The 20,973-nt window shown below is 35.6% G+C and overlaps 1 protein-coding gene across 5 annotated transcripts in view; it reads left to right on the top strand.

Moving 5' to 3' along the window:
- The window catches only part of LOC145278837 (uncharacterized), a 331,556-nt gene extending 313,207 nt beyond the window's left edge, over nucleotides 1-18,349 (top strand). For all 5 annotated transcript variants that reach the window (XM_080130694.1, XM_080130692.1, XM_080130691.1 and 2 more), the window contains 2 exons: nucleotides 6,408-8,122; nucleotides 18,060-18,349. In XM_080130694.1, the coding sequence (XP_079986820.1) occupies nucleotides 6,442-8,122; nucleotides 18,060-18,133 (1,755 nt within the window). In that variant the 5' untranslated portion in view covers nucleotides 6,408-6,441 and the 3' untranslated portion in view covers nucleotides 18,134-18,349. The remainder of the gene's footprint in view (nucleotides 1-6,407; nucleotides 8,123-18,059) is intronic.
- The last annotated feature ends 2,624 nt before the right edge of the window (nucleotides 18,350-20,973 follow it).

The raw sequence follows: 20,973 nt of genomic DNA, 5'->3' as shown, positions 1-20,973 counted from the left end.
GTGAGAAAATGTGACACAAGGTCGTTTTTAATGTGGGAGAAAAATCAGCTCCCCGAAAAAGGGCATCCTGGAAGTTGCAAAAATACAAATTCCCTTAGTATGGAAAATTTCCTCTACATTAACTCTGGAAAAATTAGCTTAAATGTAACATCCGAACAGATACTACACTTGGATCTTCATTTGTAAAGTTTTTAGTTTTGCTGGATGCAAGGATTTCTTATCTTATTGCTTTTGTTTTTATATTATGTTTTATAATAAATTTAATAATTTGGGAAATTATTTTTATTCTGCTATTATTTTGGTGCTTCTTCAGAATAAGAACAAAATCGAAATATTGAATCCTAATCAAAACCAATGGTATATACTAAAATTTCATGTCGAAATTAGTAGCATATCTAAAGATTACGAAAAATTATAAAGTAGAAAAAATTTTCGGAGCATTGCAAATTATATTTAAATAATAAATAGAAAAGGTCTGATCATAGCATTATAATAATGGCGTTTCAATGGATCGTGAAATCGTGAAAATGCATATTTTATATCATAATCCAGTAATCTATATATCTATAAAAGTGAGAATGTGTGTGAGGAGAATTCTCAGCCTATATACTCAACGAATTTTTTATCTACACTCTTGAAATTTGGAATATAGAGTATTCAGATATATGGAAAACTTTTTAATCAGTTTTCATTCGGGGAAAAAGAGCTGATGTGAAGGGGTCCAAATTGGTACGTGGGATCGTCGGATTTTTATCTCTTTGTCAACAGTTTAACAAATGCACATGCGTGAATTGTTCACATGACAAATCCCTTATATTAAGAATAAGTAGGTTTGTAAACAGTTTTCAAAGATCTATCAAACTGGCCTAATGGTTATCGTACTTGACTCAGTTTTTAGGTTTTGGTTTCGATCTCAGCTCGAGCATTTTGTTTTATTTACAAGAAGTGTACTGTTTAGAAAAAAACATAATACTCGTATGCACATGTCTCAGTTTCTGTATGGATTAAAATATAATATTTATGCGTGCTTTACGACTGGGCAACGCCGAGCGGCCTGCTAGTATTCATATAAAATCATTGAATTGCATCAGCAATTAAATTTTCATAAATCCACTATCATTTCTGATGATTTAACAAAAACACCAATCGTTCACTTTTTTGTTTAGGGTAAAAGATTTCATTACGAATTCATTCCCGATAGTGTGGGTTGTCTTACTTGCTATCTCGCTTCCCACTCGCCACTTGAAATAGTTTTGTCCGGATGCTAGAATAAAGCGTGGTTGTTACTCGCTAACTTTTCTCTGGCTTAACGGATTTATATTTTATACATATAAATACACGTTTCTCTTTATTATTATGCGTGCGAGTTATTGTGTGTGAGAAATGGAGAGGGGGTGATAGTAACGGGAAGAGAGAGAGGTGGAAACTTGCTGCGAAGTACTGACATTCCTAACTGAGGCTAGCGTTTCGTTCCGTTTTAAATTTTCAATAAAAACTGAATTGGTTCTGCCATTTCCTGTAATTGTGTACAGACCTGTGACGACGAATGTTTCGTTCCGGTTGGCTTTTAAAAATATTCCCTCCCTCGGGATCGTTCGGTGCAGTTCAAACTTCCTAAAAGTGTGACCTATTTAAATCCAGTTTTAGCAAAGGCTGTAACCGGATTTGCTTGCTTCAAACGACATGCCAACCCATTAACCCCTTCCACGCTAATATCTGCCAGGAGTCGACAAAAGTCGATGAAATATCGTGGATTGACATAGGACCTAGTTCCATTCAATAGTGAGTGGGGAAAATTTGTGTACGACACAATTTTGTTGTTATTTATTTTTATCGGAGAAGCAATTATAAGAAGATTAGTCGCTCGTCTGTCAGGTTTCAGATTAAAATAGCATTTCCATCGCTAAACGTATAGTTAAATTACATTTTTTTTTTTTTTTTTTTTTTACTATTTCTATTGCAAATGGGGGGGGGGTATTATAAGATTGTCCAGATTATGTTAAAACATCATCCTGCAATTTCTACGTAATTTAATCCTGGATGTCATATGATAATCTATAGATCTATCTATACACATAAAAATTTGAGCTGCCAATTTTTGGTCTACAGATTTAAAACTTGTGTGTATTTTCTTCCTCACGAAAGCACGTGACATAAGGTCATTTCTAAGGTGGATGGAAACCAGCTCCTCAAAAAGGGGCACTCTGAAAGTAGGCAAAAATAAAGCTGCCCTTATATAAAAAAAGTTCCCCCCCCCTCCATTAACTAAGGGCAAATAAATTTGAGTGTAGCATCTGGACAGATACTACACTCTGATCCTGACTTGTGTCATATATATATACTAGTAGAAGCCATTGGAAGTCAGGACAGCTTCTTCGATAAAGCACCTCCCTGAAAACAAATTAAATTGCGATTGTCAGCCCTAGAAAATAGTGGGCCCTGGCGTTTGTGTTCTAAATTAAATCATCTTTCTTCCACAGTCGGGCATTGTCTGACAGTGGCAGTTAGCGGACGCCACTGAATGCCATTGTCAGCACTGGAGGTTACTGACGAGTAGTGTTGGTTTGGGTAGATTACTGGCGGGTACTTCCGTGTACTAGTAGGCACTGGCTGGCTTTGCAACTGATAGTCAGTGGCGGCCATGATCAGCATCAACCTCCATTTGACTACTGCGAATTGAAATCGTCTGTTTTCAACTTTCGGACATTGTTGGGCACTGGCATCCACTGGCTGCCTGTGGCGGGCAGTGATGATCACTGGCGGTTAGTGCTGTTTGGAGGCATTTACTAGTGGACACTGGCTGCCTTTCTAACTGACAGTGTCTGTTCGGGGCGTTCACTGTCAGCCATGACCAGTATCAACCTCTATTGGACTTCTTTTAAATGAAATTGTCTGTCTTGAATAGGGAGCACTACTGGTCATTAGCGTTTTTAGGCGGTTACTTGCGTTTGGTCACTGTCGGTCACTATCGATCATGACTTGGAAAAATATCTGCTAAGAGTCAGTTTTTTAATTGGAACTTGACTGTCGACTAAACGTTATTTCTGCACATGCGCAAATATAAATTCATCTTTAACAACGTTATTTTTTAAAGCTTTTTATATGCGTATTGCCTTAGATAAGACGATAACGAATAAGACTGGAGAGCTAAATGTTTTTGTTTCGATTCTAGCTGATGGCACCCGAGTCATATTTTTTCACTTTTGAAACGACTACTATGTATTGGGTACAATATAATAATCAATAGAGTATTGACTATATAATAATAAATATGAAATCTAAATGAATTTAAATACCATGCTGAAGCATATTTACGATCGAGCAACGCCGGGCGGCTTGCTAGTTATATCTGAATCCGAATTTATTTTCCTTATTGTACTTTCGAACGTTATTTTCTGTGGCATTGTATAGCACATTAACAGTAAAACATTTATTTATTAGTGTACAATTATTATTTATTCTTGGTTTGTATTAATATTAACAACATGAGCTTTTGTTATAATAGAGTCGAACGGTTTAGTCGCCACGCCCACCGTGATATACGACGTCGCCGCCGTTCAAATTAAGCTTAAACATTGCAAGGCGTATTATGACTTTGCAAAAAATTCGACGAAAAAGTGACCCCCCCTCCTTTTAAAAACGGCCTAGTTGATGGTGAAAGAATAAATGTTTTGGGCCAATTTTTTTATATTTGTCGGCCGAGAGACTGAGCTTTGTTTTAGTGAGACATACAAACATACACACACACACACACACTGACAGACGTTTGAGATTTATATTATAGACTAGCGGGGTTGCCCGGTCGTAAAAAAAAATGGGAATTAGGGGTAGGTTGCCCCTAATCGTAAAATCCGCTTTTAATTTAAAAAAAAAAAAATTGTGACAACGGGAGCAGGGCGTTATTTGGGTTCTATCAACCAGAAGCGAAACCGAAAGCAAAATTTTGTAAGCAAAAATATAAATTAGCAGTAGTAGTAGCAATGTAGCAATGTAGGATCTGTGTTAGTACGACCGAAAACGTCATAAAAATCGTGGTTTAACGGTCTGTGTGACGAGAAATACGTAAAGAGAAAAACGTATAATTCTGTTGTTCTGGGGTTCTATATTATGTGTGAATGCATGAAGTGAAATACAAAATGTGTGAAATTATGTTGCATGAATAATTTGGAATCGTGTTGTCTAATGTACAAGCTGAATGATTGTTTTGTAGTGGAAAAAATAATAGTCGGAAAAGTTACAATACGATCTGTAAGAAGATTTCTTCGGTAAACGTAATCGAAAGCGACAATGAGAAAGTTTTTTTCGGTGGTCGAATATACGAACTGCTAATCTGAAGACTGACTAGTTATAACGTTGAGGTGTTTGTCCAACTGGTGATTGCCGGCTATTCAATGATTCTGCTAAACTAAGAATTAAACGGGAATGTTCGTTATTTTCCAGTTTTAGACCAAGATAATATGGATGAAATTAATGCATTTTAAGAATTGAAATGATTTATCGATAGCATGTGGCTAAGTATGACTTTGTAACAAAGATCCAGTGATTTGGGGTTTTGTGGGAGAACTAAATTTCAAGAGGAAGGAAAGATTTTCTACTACCTATGTGGGTCTATGTTGCTGGGCGTAAGGCAAGAAAGGCAAACTATATTTTTCAAACGATGATGAAATATGTGTATTCTTGCTCGAAACAAGCATCAGTATTAGCTTTGAATAGTGCGTACGAAAGATGTGCACAGGAATGGCCTTTTTCGTTTCCTATAGTGTCGATAGCTAGGTAGGAAAACATTATTTTATATATATATATATATATATATATATATATATCACATGTTTATATATTTGTATATATCGAATTCACTCAGAAACAAATTATCGATCAATATGGATATTGAAACACACCTGCTAGGCGTAAGGGTGTTTGTTTGCTTGTTTTTGTTTTACGACATATCAACCCTTTTCAGGTTATTTAATGCCGAATCGAGTGATTTTGAAGAACAATTTTTAATAGAGTATATTTGTGTTGTTTTTTTAAGTCGGTTTCTATTCAACCCATAGTTGGAACCCTACAGGTACAACTACTCCGGGTCAGAGTGGACTTGGGAGCACTGGCAATTAAAGGGTGGCTCCACACTCCCCAAAGCCCGCAAGCTGGGGCCTCACCATCGGATATAGTTTAAGGTCACATCCAGGACCGCGTTAGGGTGATTAATATGGCCTGTATTTAGTTTTATTTAGTATTATGGAAATAGGGTGTCATGAAATCTAAAGAGACCTCTCATATACTATTAAATGACTGTTTAAAGCAAAGAAAGAAACTTCAGATGTGATACGAGTCCTTCTTTTTCAGTAGGCGTGACAATAATGACTTTATTATTTTCTCGTTACAAAAATTAGAAACCAAGTCATTTCCTTTTTTATATTCCTTTTCAGTTTGTTTGTTTGTTTGTTTTTTGTTTTTTTGTTTGTTTTTTTTTTGCATTTTCATAGCAGAAATACTTAGTTGTTTCGCATTCGATTTGTTTCCTACTTTCACACATAAATAAAAGGTCGAGTTTTGTTCGTGTTAATGTTATTCAAAAATACATTGTAGATCTCCCAACTTCTTGCTGTTAATGGTGATTTCTGCTGTTTTAATTGTCAGCCGACTAAAGCAGCCATTGAAGTAAACTTGCACTGAACTGTAGTTATTTGTGGAATGTTTTCCGTTAGCAAACACTCGCGTTTTTCCTTTTTTTTTTTTTTCAAATATTTTAATTTGGGTTGGAAGAGAAAGATGAAAACATCATTTCCGAGTTTCCGCTATTTTAAACCAAATTCTTCTCTGCAACCTATCTCTCACAGATGTGATGTTGCTAGTCTCAGTATTTTTTTATAAATACTATTTTGGCACGTGTTCTTCAGAATTATCTGCTCTATTCCCTGCTTCCTTTGTTTTGACTTCGTAAATTCGCTGTTTTGATACCTCATTGCAATACTGCTTCTAATTCTAATTTCTTTTCCAGTACAGCAAGCTTGTGAAACTCTTTCTACTGACTGTTTTCCTCCTACCCATAGTCTAGTTTTTGTTTTGTTGATTTTTTTTCAATATTAAGGTTAGCAGGTATCTCTCGTCTTCTCGATAATAATTTTTCGTTCTTATTAGGTCCTTACATTAAGTGGGTGCACGCCTTGTCTGGAGCGATTTTCATAAAATTAAATTTTCTTGTCTTTCACGTTTGTCTTTTTTTGTTTGTTTGTTTTGCTTTTTTCATAATATTTTTTATCTCTAAGTTTGCATTGTTTTTTTTGTTGGTTTTGTTTGTTTTTGTTGTTTCTTGTTTTTGTTTTGTTCTTTTGCTTTTTCTCATCTTTTTAAATCCTTTTATTCTAAAACTAATATCATTGCTTTTTTATTTTTGTATTTTTCAGAGGGCCAATCGCAGAGTTCTTAGAGAAAAAGATCATGTTCCGCCGAATGTTTCGCCAAAGAAACGTTAAGAAAGCCAGCCGGGAATTACCTCCTATTCCGAAGCCCGATGACTGGTCAGCAGGGGAAGAAGGTCCCGACAAGACTTATCATATTTACGAAGAGATACCAGATAAGGCCCATGATGACTTTCAGGAAAAGCTACAAGACTTAAAAATCGCCGATGACAGGACAATACCGCCACCAGCCCCATGTGCAATTAGTGTCAGTCCAACAACCAATCTCCATCATTCTGCGTTCACCACGTTATCCTCGTGGCGCGATGCACCATGTTCGCCTATACCCATCAGCGAGGACGAAGCCCGTGTGCAGAGGTTACGAAGGGTTTGTCAAATACAGTACAAAGACTATCTGATCGACCCGGAAAAGGCTCGTTTATCAGATCAGGCCATGTTGCGCCACGATCAGCATTCGGAGCGATCTGGTCTTAAGAAAATGAGTACTAGTCTTGACAATAGTCGGCTTGGCTCGGATTCCCGCGATTTGGGTTTTCATGAAAGAAATATGGATTTTCTTATGGATCAAGATAAAAGCAACGGCGCGGCAGATATGCAAACAGATAAGTCTGATCTCGTCAGGTCGTGTACGGATGCCATACGACGAAACTCCGAAGACGCCCCACAACTAACCAGACACTTAGCCTTTACGTTGGCTGGACCTTCGCCCTCAGGCTGTCGTGCTAAACTGCCCCCGGGCCCTGTCCCAAATGGACCAAAGAAATTAGTTCAATTTAAAGAACATGTAGGAAAGCGTCGCAACCCAGCTACAGTCGGGGCCACGGCGGCACCGTCATTTGGAACTAGGTCACTACAATCCCCTAGACATAGAAAAAAAGTAGATGATGAGTCTGACGTGTTTTGGGGGCCACGAGATCCGGGTGCCCGCATGGTAAGAACGATCGATAAGAAAGCTTATATGTTGCCCAGAGAGCCATCCGAGAGAACAAAACAAACCTTACAACCGGATGGCCTAGATAGAGAGGACACGGACAGCAGTGAGAACTGTTATGAGTATGACGTAAGCGGCCTCAGTGGTAGTAGTGACTGTTCGTCAACGGGTTATTGTAATTATGACTCCTATTTGAAAAATGTCGAGAAGAACTTCCAACATTGTCAGCATGTCTTGAACATCGTCCGGCACCGTTCGGACAGCGACTCCAAGAAGTCTCAGTCCGAAGAGAATCTCGACTGTGTCTCATTGACAACAGTGTCTAGTCTGTCGCACAGTTCTTCCATGTCCACCCTGGCCAGCTACGGTGACGCCTCCGACGAGGGTGAATCGTACAGCGATACCGACTATGAAGTCATCAACGACGCCTGCAATAGAATCCAACAAGAAAACAAACTTTCTGTCAGTTGTACAGCGTTCGATCGATCGCGCCAAATGTCTTCCGGGCGCGGCCGGAAACCCCCGAGTGTACGAGCGCGTTCGTTGGTTACTCGAAGCGAGCGACGCGCCGAATTACCGCTGCCCAAGGAAGAATTCAAAATCCCAGACATGCGTTCAAGGCACAGCTCGTCCCGCAGTCACTCCAAGAAGTCCGCGCGGTCCAGCGGCGGAAGCGGTAGCGGTGGTGGTAGTGGTGGCAGTGGCGGCGGCCCTGTAGGAGCACCGGTCACAATAGCCGTTGCAGCGGCTGCGTATAACAATAGAGCTGGTAATAATAAATTATTAAATGAGCTTATTAGGTTGAACTTTGAACAACAGTGGAAACATTTGTAAAAACGAAAAAAAAAAATTTTTTTTAACATTTTTTTTTTTTTTTTTTTAACTTTTTCTCATATTGTAATTAGAGTGTCTGCGTGCGTGTCATAGTCTCTGTTCGCAATATATTTATTGTGGATAAAATTTTAAAACAATCAATTGACTTTTATTCTTTTTTTTAGTACTTTTTTTCGTATTCTGCTCCCTAATTACATTAACGTGCATAACATTTGCATATGAGAAAAAAATAACAATTACTTAATTGAATCTTCATAAATACAAAATATTTGCGAAGAGAGACGAAATGATGTGTTTTCTGCCAAATACATCGAAACTGTCGAAAAGTTAAATTCCGTTATTGATAACTAGGCGCGCCGTGTTGTAAACTGTTCACAAGTTAATAAAAACCAAAGGTTCATTTTACGTAAATTGTCTTCCTTGCAAGTAACTTTCTTTAAACAAGTAACCTTAGAATTTAGATGAAATAAATAAACAAGCATCTTTGTATACAATTTTATTTTTACCTATATCATATATATACAATTTATTAGTTTTTTAAAAGAAAAAAAGATTTGATTCACGAAATCTTAAGTTGGACGAACCCCCCACCCCACCCACCCCGGTGTGTTTGCGGTATTGTTGTGAATGATAAACCTAGCTAGGACTAGCATAGACCAACAAAAGTGACGAGGATGACCAAAGACGTCCTCTTCCCAATTTTTAATTGTCAGCTAAATAATCTTTAAATATATCTTTAAATAATTAAAACGAATATTATTTTTAAATCAACAACGACAGAATTTTATTAGGTTGGTGCAAAAATACTGTTTTTGTAACGTATATATATATATATATATAGTGCAAAATTTTGTTGAAAATTCAAAGACTCACGTTTTCATTTTTATAACCTTCGTTTATTTCCTGGATTTTTCCCATTACAGCTGTTACATTGATGAGTTGGCAATTTTACGATTTATGTTTCCATAAAAATATCCTGTCCCCACCAACTTCTTCAGATGTTTATCGATTAGATTTTTACAACAAAAGGTATATTTTTAACATACTGGACATCGTATTCGGATAAAAGGATTTCCAAAGCCATGCTTCCTCACTTCCTCCATGGAAGTTATGTTATGCAAAGATAGTTTTCCGTTTTAACCCGTACTTTCGTATTTTTATTTTTTATTTATTATTTTTGTTTTAATTTTCGCTTTTTTCCTATTGTATTTTTCCAATTATCATATAATTTTATATAATTTTATTCCTATATTTATGCGTGCTTATTTTAATGTTTTTTTTTTGTTTTTTTTTTTGCTTGTGTTTTAATTCGTATTATATTACCCGATGTAGGGGAGGTCACTCTTGTGGTATCATTTTTTAATATCTGGGATTACCTCCTTGCATTTTTTTCCTAATCTGCTCTAGTGCATGAAATTAAATATCTGTTTCTGTGCAAAAACCCGTGGATTACATCTAGTCGTCTGTTTAATAATTTTTCTTTTGATATTAGTAAATGGTAAGATTCTAATATAGATAGGCTGCATCTTTTCGATTTGCTAGGTTTATATTTTCCCCTTATCAATTATTGACCATCTTAATTTATATTCAGTTTTATTTTCCTTTAATTCCTTAATCCATACTGCTAAAGTGGTTGAGTTTTTCTTTGTTTTGTTTTTTCGGTTGTTTTCGTTATTACTATTGGTTCTGTTTCTATTTTCGTTATAGTAGTTGTGGTTGTCACTATTGTTATGATCCTTTCTACCATTGTTTTCATTTTTATTCACACATATATCTCCGATAAAAACGACATTATTTTTACACCAACCTAATATTTATGGTGTCCTATTCGATTTGGGAACAATTCATTTTAAAAGAGGCAAAATGTAAATATTTGACAGTCAATGATACCAACTACTAAACAATTATCACATCTTTGGCGATCGGATAATCTCATTTATAAAATAAATGTGGACGATTTTAACAAACTAAAGTACAAGTATATTATTTGTTGTAGTAGTAGTAGTGGCATTTTATTATTTATTTACTCGCTAAAAGTTTTCACTCAAGTCATTATCAGTGATTTCTCACTAACAAGTGATACTTCCTGGGATCTGAATGATAACAAGCTTCCCCAAATTTCTAGCACTGTGCGCCTCTTTCGGTCACCGGTTTTTACAAATCACTTTGCGTTATCACAACAGCAGTTTACTATTGATTTCTTTGCTGGTGACGATTGTTGGCATTCTCTGGAATTAAAGCATATCAAGATTCAAATATTTTCCGCACCCTTCCAGTGAAGGCATGGAAAGTGGTCTATCCTTTTGATCTTCCCGTCCTTTTTTACTCTTCACGACCATTTATGCCATTATTATTATTAGTAGTAGTAGTAGTAGTATTTACTCACTAGGGGTAGTCACACAGACCATCATCAAAGATTTCTCTTTGAGAACAGTTTGTGATGTTCTCCGGAGTCTGGGTGACAATCAGTCTCTCCAGATTTCCAGTACCCGCCACCTCTTTTGATAACCTTTGTAAAGGAATTTGTGTTATCGCAACAGCCGCTCACCATTGATTTCTCGTTGGTAGCGACCACTGGTCTTCACTGGAATTTGGGTGGCAATAAGTCTCTCCAAGGTCCCAGTCCTCTTTGCACTATTTTTAAATTTTAATTGTTTCATTAATTAGTTAAGGATTTTAGCACGCATATATTGAAATATAAATTTGTGTTTCAAGCATAAATGTGCAAGTAATTGTTGAAGAAGGTAACCTGTCTGTTTTAGATTGGAGATTCTAGATTAATGAGGAAAGTAATCAATATATTTGGGAATTTCGAAGGGGGAGGCATATCCTCCTTCAATATTCCTTTCAAAAGATTTTTTGTCCTCATCTTTGTACCTGTTCATGTTCTTTATGTACGTGTGATGGTGCGCAATGCTTCTCATCCATGTGAGATCTTGTTAATCCGGACGATTATATTTCATTTGCTTGGTTGTCATGACATTTGTCCTATCATATCTCTACATTACTATCTTACTGCATAACTAGTTGGTTTATTATTATTGTTGTTATTATTATTGTTATTGTTATTGTTATTATTATTGTTATTATTATTATTGGCTCACAAGGAGCTTTCACACATGTCATCAAAGATCTCTCCTTGAAGACAGTCTGCAGTGTTCCCTGGAAGCTGAGTGAGAATAAGTTTCCCCAGCTTTCCAGTACTCTCCGCCTCTTTCGATAAAATTTGAAAATAAATTTGCATTATCGCAGCAGCTGCTTGCCATTGATTTCTCGTTGGCTATTGGTCTTCACTGGAATTTGAGTGGCAATAAGCCTCTCCAAGGTCCCAGTTCTTTTTGAACTTATCCGGCGGAGGCCTGGTTAGTTCCTCGATCTTTCCTTCCTTTTTGACTCTACTTGGTTATTTGGTCTCATTTTTTTTTGGGGGGGGGGGCAGTGATGATGATTATTATTATTATTATTATTATTATTATAATAATAATAATAATAATAATACATATCTGCTTTAGCGACCTTAGAATGGAAAGACGGGAGATTGTAGATCAATCCCTCACTCTGCTAAACGGTCATATGGAAATTAGAAGTAGTAGTGTCATTATTATTATCATCATCATCATCATATAAACTGAACTTATTGTATGTTCCATATCTTTTTAAGGGTTGACCTCGCCAATAGGTACATAGTAATTGATTGACCAAAAAGATGATCAAAATACCATCATGGAATCATAAATAAATTCACAATCTTTTCTACAATCTGCTTATATTTGATACAAATATAATTGACTCTACGCTTGTTTTGTCCACCAAATTATGTCATAAATATTCAACAGTCTTTGTTTTATCGTCGTTCATTTATACTTTGTAACGCTACCAATATGTTATAGCCTCAGTCGCAAATTAGACAAAGAATAGAAAAGAATTTCAACTCGTTTTTTTTATTGTTGTACTTTATTTGCCTTCTCTCCAGGAAGTTAGACACAAGGTCATGCGTGGGTTAGATGATAGTTATTTTTGTTGAAAGTGTTGTGGAATGAGTCAGTTCACTTTGGTCAGTTGTCCGGAAAAAATAGAGGTGGTCCAGCTGGCAATCCCTTTTTACCAACTTCTTTCACGTGCTCAGCGCGTCCGAAAGACGGCTCCTGATTGGTCAAGCCAGAAAAAAAGTTGAACCCTTGCCCAAGTCATCATCGAGCTTAGAAACTAAGCACAGATTCAAAATCGCAATGACGTCTTTCTGTAGCCGGATTGTTGTCGCATTATGTGATTTCTGATTTTTTTTTATAAGACATGGTGTATCAATCTGGGTTTAAGGACCCTAGCGGGGGGGGGGGTATTAGAGGATCAACTTTTGGTCGAAAACGATTGACCTTCACCTTCGCACATTACATTTTGAAAACAAACATAAAAACAAACTGATCAGATTTTCCACAGTAATTTTTTTTTTTTTTACATGGGAGTCACCACTTATCAAGGCCCGGAGGCCACACGAGAATAAGTGTTATTGCGTGTACAGTAATCAATGGAATAATATCGTAGTAATCGTTAGTAGTGGAGATTTGGTAAATTGGATTACTTAAGGGGGCAGTTTATCAGGGTTTTGTTTATTTTGGACTTGAAGGCATCCAAGTTGTAGTCAGGTTGGAAACAGGCAACCGGAAGAAAGTTCCACAGACGTGCAGTTCTAAGAAAGAAGCTTTGTTCATGGAATCTATATTCTGATTTAGGCACAGATAAAGAGTGGGGAAAATTATTGACAGTGGTTTCAGCTAGACGGATGTTTTTCGTGAAAGATTGGCGAGGGGGGGTATGCGTTTTATTATTCTTATTTTTTTTATATATTTACAATACATTTTGATAAAAAAAATTTGGAACAAAACTTTAAAAAAAACGACGGTTAAGTGTTTCACATTTTAGTAGTTCTATTATTTTTTGGTAAAAAGGAAAAATATTTTAACGTAGGAAACCAAACTGTTTGAGGGGAACTTGAGTGGCGCAGACGATTGGGTTATTTTGTCTGTTTTTAGATGCATCTCGAGTCACTATGACAGGCTATATCGGTCGGTCTGTCATCCTTTAGTTAGTCTGCCTGAATTGGAAATAACAATTTCATCACAAAACGCGCAAATAAAATGGGCGCATCTGTTTCTTTTGTTTAATTCTGACGATCTTCGTAAAAAGGAAAGGACTTACAACTTAACAGGGGGTATGTTGCAGAGTGTGAAGCAGTTTTTAACGTACACTTACCCACATGGACTTCTATTTGGACTCGCCCAGTATTTGTAAAGGTAATTTATGCACACCTCTATCTGTTTTCTTTATTTCCTCGTTTGTATATTATGTAAATAAATATATTCTGTTAATGGCGCCTCGTGTTTGCTTTTTCTCGTGACGTCACTAAAACCTTATTTAAAACTATTAGTCTACCTGAAAACTAATAAACATCCTAAGCAGTGTGTTCTTGTCTTAAAATTAAAACCAACGTTATGTTATGCATTACGTAGCGTACGAGGGGTCGATTCTAACCTCGATTGGATTATAAATATTCTAACACAAATGGAAATAATCGTAGAAATATTTATGAAAATCAACTTTTATACATATGTAGTCACGGATGACTCAAATAACCTTGAATCATTTATTTCATTTGAATATTAACTCGGCCTACTAACACCAAACCGATACCGACAATGCGGATATAGACGCAGAATATAAAATATACTAGATTACCTGTGACTCGTTGGATCACAATCACTATCACTAATTTTTTTCCACTTTGATTTTATTCAAATACTCATAAATTGTTATATATCTTTTTTTTACAAGGGAGTCACCACTTATCAAGGCCCGAAGACCACTCGAGAATAAGGGTTAATAAGTGTATAGTGGTCACCGAGACAGCGTAGTAATCGTTGGTGGTTGAAATTTGGTTTAATTTGATTATTTAATAGGGTGGCTTAACAAAAACTTGTTTACATTGGACTTGAAGATGACCATGTTATAGTCAGCTAAAAAGTAGGCCCGTGGTTCCGAGTTCCACAGATGGGTAGTTCTAAGAAAGAAACTTTGTTCATGATAAGTATTTTATCAAATCTGTTACAGTAGCCTTTCTCTTATTCACCCCAAACAAGGCATGTTGCCACTGGGACTTAAGGGGTTACTATGTAGGGACCGTAGCTACAGGGATATATGTAGGGATTTGAGCAGCGAGATGTATGTTTGCATTATATTTAGATTTCTGCATGTTAGTACAGGCATGAAAGCAGGAAATAAAGAAGAAACTCTAAAGTCTATCAGTTCGAGGGAATAAATTATCAGAATAGAACGCTTTCCAATATCTATGTATCTCTGCAGTGAAGAAGTGGGATTTTGCTGCTGTCGGGTTAGTCTAGGGTATTTACGTCGAGGGAGCACAAGTGCTACGAGTTCGTCAAAGTACATTTCATTAAAATACTTGTAAAACAGCCACATCGATGCAACATTGCGACGGTAGGACAGGGGTTGGAGCTTGATTAATAGTGTGAGACCTATTTAGTTAGTTTTTTAACCCTGTCTAAGAGGACAACATTAGTGGTAAATGCACCAACGATACTCTATGCATTGGCGAATGGTGACTTTGTAGATATAAAAGATTCTCTCGTGCGTGAAATAATTTTCTAGCATTTTAATAAGTCTCTTTACTTCAATTCGATCATTACGGATAATATAGAAGTAAATAGGGGCTATTATTTTGCTATCTAATTTACATACGTGTCTATGGTATATGCAAACACACTATCTAAATTAACTAAAAAAGAGCCATTCTTTCTCTAAAACCTCACACTATTACTGGTTAAATGAACATATGAAAGGGCGAGAGAAATACATAAATTGCTGAATAAAAGATGTGTGACCTTTTGAGCTAATTACAAATTACGGCTAATTAGAAGAATTAAAATGGATTTGCTTAAATATAACTCAATCCCAGAACTAAAGAACATTTTAGCATTATTTTGTGTCATTATAATATATATGAAAAATATAGATTGAGAATTTTATTAATTGTTTAAGATAGTTGTTTTATGATAAAAAAAATTATTATAAAAAATGCTTTTGTTTTTTTTTCTAAAATATTAATGTTTTGGAAGTAATGAACATAAAAAACAGTGATTTCTTCTCCATATAAGGGAAAAGTAGTACGTAAAGGAAAAATTGAAAAAGACTAAGATTATTATGTGTACGTTTTTGCCAATGACGGCTTAATATTGTTTGACTGGGTTAGTGTTCAGAAGAGTTGGAGAAACGTTTTGGGTTATTAGAGTCGTCCGTAACACAATGTAGAAAAAAAGTTTAATTTTTAAATAAATATTTGTAGGAATTATTTTTTGTAACGCGAGCAAAAATCACGAAATTGACGATGAGTTTGTTCATTCGGCTAACAATTGTTATTACGCCAATCAAAATGCATTGTGAGCGTCACGTGATTTCTCTTACCTTTTACTATCTCAGATTTTCCATTTATCCCTCATGTTTGTCAAAACTATATCAGGGGTTCCCAACCTGTGAGTGCGAAATATATTCCAAGAGTGCGAGAAAAGTTTAGATAAAAATAGGATATTGGCTATATGTTACCCTTGCGCGCACGTGTGTGTGTGTGTGTGTGTGTTTATTTTAATTTTATCATTTTTTATTGCAAGTGAGCGGCGGCGACAAGCGGAGGCCCCCGGGGTCGACTCCGCGGCCCCCGGGTCGGTGTGCGGGCCTCCAGAGCTCGATAAAGTAGTGGTGTCGCTAGCGGTCGAGAAGGCACTTTTCGACGCCTACTGCCACCCCCACATGGCGGTAGGCGCAAAACTGGAAAATCGCCGACCAGAAATGTCGCTTCGTATAATCGACGTTTTTTTTTTGACCACCCATTTCAGGTGTCGAAGCCGGGTCTGGACGCAGACCAGCACCACTTCTTGCTTTCATTTTAGTGCTAGGTGTTGTTATTAAGTGACCATTAAGTACATGACTGAATAGATTTAATCCAACTATGTATTTAACCGTGAGTTCAGTAAGTCATCAAGTTTAGGACAGTGGTTTCCACAATTTTTAAATGTTAGTTCCAATAATAATTCACGATTTGTTTCATGTCTACAAATGTACTTTCCCTTGCAAATCATATTAAAGAATAAAGTTACGATTATCTTTTGATAAAATATTAGTTAAAATTTTCAAGCTTATCCTTGAATACCATATAAATTTTAGGGATGCGAGTTTTGAGGGAATTTTCTACAGAGATGTAGACCAAATAAAAGGTTGGGAACCACTAATTTATACAAATAGAATGTTTCTTTGCTATTAACTTAGAAACCACTTTTTTGTGTAAAGTTTGGTTTAGTCTATTTGGAAATCATGCGATGTAAGATATATACATTATATGTTTTAATCGAATTGTTCACATTTTAGATGGGAGTTCAGTTTGTATCTCTTTGTCGCTCTCTCAATTCTGTTTAGACTTGATTTAACTATATCCGTTCTTGTCCAGAGTTCCTCCTATAATTAAAAGCTAAAATACAGAAAAGTCTGTATGATGTACATACCTATGACGAAACGAAAATATCATATTCCAAAAATCAGGTAATTGATCACGTAGTTTTATTTTTATATAAGAAAATCAAATATTATGATTATCCGAAGAGTAACTGTCTCGCCCGCCATTTTGAAAATAAGACAAAAGGAGAAATCTCAGTAATAATTCATACTTATCAAACTTATGCTATAATGTTTAAGAATTCACATTAATTGCTTTAAAATGTTTTTATATAAAAATAAAGAAAATACTTGATGAATGTACATGAGTTTTGGAATATGATATTTTGTTTCATCTTTTACTTTTGTTTTTATTATGGGTGTATTCCGAGCAAAAATTACTATATTGATTAATTATCAAAGTTCAATTATTATTTTTATTTATTCACTAAATTTGTATTTATTTTTACAAAATGTAAATATACTATTTACATTTTCGATACTATGTAAGTGTAACGGGAAATTATAGTAATTTCTGAAAAAGAAGATTTTTTTTTTTGCGTTTGCTAAAAACCGATTAAAATAAAAGATAGGCGACTATTTTTTTACGTTATATTAAATATAAAGATAAATTCTTTCATAAATATTGAATCAAATGATTATAAATTAAAAATCAATTGATTAATCAATAATATTTCGAAGAATATGAAAAGTAATATTCTATTATATAAAATGCAATTGTTCTTCTGCGTGTATGTCAGACACTACACAAGATACATCAATAAAGTTGATATATTCTTTTTCGGCATTGCCTCAAGCAAAATATGAACACATTTTTGTATATAATATTCATACGTTTTGTCCTAACATAAATATAAAATAAAATAACGTGAAAAAAAGGGAAAAAGAAATATAGAGAGATAGACTGAGAAAATTTTTAACAGCAATATGCTACACACAACTTTTCTAATTACATTTTTGCACATATTCCCGGGCAACGTCGGGTAGCCATGCTAGATATTTAGAAATAAAGATTTTCGAGGCAGTGCGTCATATACGTATAGAATTTTTTTTTTTTTAAACGTGTCTTATTCTGGATATTCACTATTAGAATGAACGGTATTAAAAACAGTACGTAAAGGAATTACAAGTAAAAAAAAAGAATACGTCAGGAGACTGAGACTAGCATGGCTATCCGGCGGATAAAAAAAAGCATTTATGAAGAAAGATTTTAGAGTTGGTGCGTTGTATACGTTCGCCATTCCAACGATTTCATTAAAACAATTAAAGCCTTATTTACCATTCCAATTTTTCTTTTCTTTTACGTTTCTTACGTTTTCTATACAAAATGTTTTCTGTTGTTTTCTTTTAATAAGCATTCATGCAGTGGGCTGCTGAAGATTTGGGCGACAACCATCAGGATGACTTGACTGGGCTCTCGGTTCCATAAATGGTTCGTCTTCGACGGTGGAATCGCCATTGGTTAGCCATCTCGTGCGATCTTGCGCAGGACCGCCGTGCGTGGGCCGCCATGGTTCGGGACGTGGTACACACCAAGAAAAGCAGACGGTTCACCGATTTGCAACGATGCAATTGATATGCTGTCGTAACAGAAAAAAAAACAAATTGTCAGTTTTAGAGCTTAAATAAAGTTATTTATCCAATATCTATACTTTTAGTTAATTTTAATTTTGTGAATTAAAAATAAGAAAGCCGTTTAGTAAAATGCATATAAAATTAGGTTGATTATTTTTTTTCAACTTCTGAACATGAAATATTACTACGCTTATTAGCAAACCTCCCATCAGCATACCATGCTGCAACAGTGCTATTGAGACAGTTATACATATCGCATGTCAGATTACGTCTCCCAAAACAACTCTGACCAGAGACAATAGAGCCGTAGGACAGCGGAAACAGTTCAGAGACAACTTGAATCTAGACGTCAAACAGTTTGGTTTGTATTCCGACTCCTGGGAAAGTCTAGTTCGAAACGGATGTCTCTGTTATACTGCAAGCCACATAGAGGTCATGATTGCTGGATGTGAACGCATTGAGAAACGCGAGGGGAAATGTGCTATTCGAAAAGACATGTCAGTCAGCCTACATAGAATCATCCTACAGGTGCTCCACATGCATGTTAATACATTTGCGTCACCCTATATATATATATATATATATATATATATATATATATATATATATATATGTGTGTGTGTGTGTATGCATATATATATATATATATATATATATTAATGTTGGGACGATTAATCGGGAATCGGAAAAAGCGGAACTTTTGGAGGTATTGGAATTGGTATCAGAATCGGAGAAAAAAAATTGTGCCGATTTTCCGACGCCAAAATCGATTCTTTTAATTGTCTTTTTTATTTGATTTTCTTTAAAGCAAAATCTCCCACTGCTGATAATAATAAACTAAGAAATCTATAGATCATTCCCCAGAAAACATCTACACATTTAACAATTTATGGTCATCGTAAAAAAAAAAACTTTATAGCTAAATATTTAGAGATTTATAAAAAATCAGAATTGGGACTTATATCGGAATCGGAAAAATATTTGAATTGTCCCATCACTATATATATATATATATATATATATATATATATATATATAATGCTATATGTCTGTCTGTCTCTCTCCATATTTTCAAACTCTTTCTCTTCCAAAACTAAAAGTCGCAAAGCGGCGCCGTGGGCCTCAAATGATTGATTTTTTTATGGACCGTTTTTTTATGGATCTTTAGCCGGTTAAGCTTTTAAGGGGTAAAAAGGGATCAAAATTCAAAACATCATCATACATTTTGTACATTCATTTTAGTTTGTTTTAACATTTTAATTTTTAATCACATCATATGCGTGTCACGTTGATACAGTGGTAACTTCGCCAGCTGTTTTCGGTTTCGATTCTAGCTGATGGCACCCAAATACCTTTTTTGTTTTTACTTTTGAAATCACGATTCTGTAATAATACATGCGAAATCTGAACAAATAAAAATATATTTAAGCGTATTTTACGACCGGGCAAAGCCGTCCCCCTCTCGCTAGTATATATATATATATATATATATATATATATATATATATATATGTGTGTGTGTGTGTGTGTGTGTGTGTGTGTGTGTGTGGAGACAGAGACAGAAACAGAGAGACTAATGTATAGTGTTTCTTGGTAGAAATAAACATCTAAATTAAAAATTGTTATCGCGCCTTACAAACGAGGATTAGGCTTCTATGGTGATTTATATCAAATCGTTTTCTAGCGCAAATCAATCTCCTTTCATTGAACTCTATATAACTCTGTATATGTCCGCTAATTTTAGATACTATACACGTGAAATTTTTTGATTTCCCATGTTAATTGATGATGGTCTGGGGGTGCAAATTTAAAGGTGAATCCTACGACCGACAGTATTTATCATTTCCTACGCGGAGGATTATATACGTACCGCACGTGGAAATAAGTGGGAATTAGAAGAGAGCCATTGTTGGCTTGTTGTACTCACGTTCTGGAAGTCTGAAGAACTTTTGATACAACCAATAAAAGAAGAGCGGAAGAGACGGATTTGTGTTAAGAAATACGTTCATGAGTACCAGGGGGTCTCCAAACTACGGCCAGCAGGCCAAATTCGGCCAATGAAAGTCTTTAATCCGGCCTTACGAAAAATGTAAAAATATTCAGGAATTTTTTTTTAAATGGAAAGTGTGAAAATAGTGTAGTAGTTTCTTTTTCTTTTTTCTTCTTTTTTTTTGTTCAGAAAATGATTAAAAGAATGAGGTCTTGAAGAACCAGTTTCACTAAAAAGAAAAGCCAATAGGCAAAAGAGCATAAAACACGTCCATGTCATCTTTTTTTTATTTTGGCCTGTGTGCCTCTAAAAAATTGCAACAATATGGCCCCTAATCGAAAACTTCGGAGACCCCTGGTAGAGGCGAAGACAAAAGGTTAGAAAGTCCTGTTTATACAGAATATGTAGAATACAACCAGGTGTTGAAGTCAGGATCGTGTAGGTATGTGTGTGCGGGTGGGTTTTATAGTATGTTCTCGTGTGTGTGTGTGTGTGTGTGTGTGTGTGTGTGTGTGTGTGTGTGTGTGTGGCTGTAGTAACCATATTGTGTCCATGGAGATTGTTGTTGAACTTCAGGGGTGGATGACTCGGGGGTTTCCGTTGCATCCCAACAGAGAAGATTGGGGCTTGAAAGAAATGCCGTGGAATAAAGCCTTTTGATAGGAAAAAAGACAGAGTCCTGCTGGTAATCTCTTTTTATCAAA

Source organism: Euprymna scolopes, chromosome 1 (assembly GCF_053919585.1).
Source record: "Euprymna scolopes isolate OS-2025 chromosome 1, ASM5391958v1, whole genome shotgun sequence".
Lineage (NCBI taxonomy): Eukaryota > Metazoa > Mollusca > Cephalopoda > Sepiida > Sepiolidae > Euprymna > Euprymna scolopes.
The sequence above is the reverse complement of the archived record's forward strand: the minus strand, read 5'-3'. Positions and strand labels throughout refer to the sequence as shown.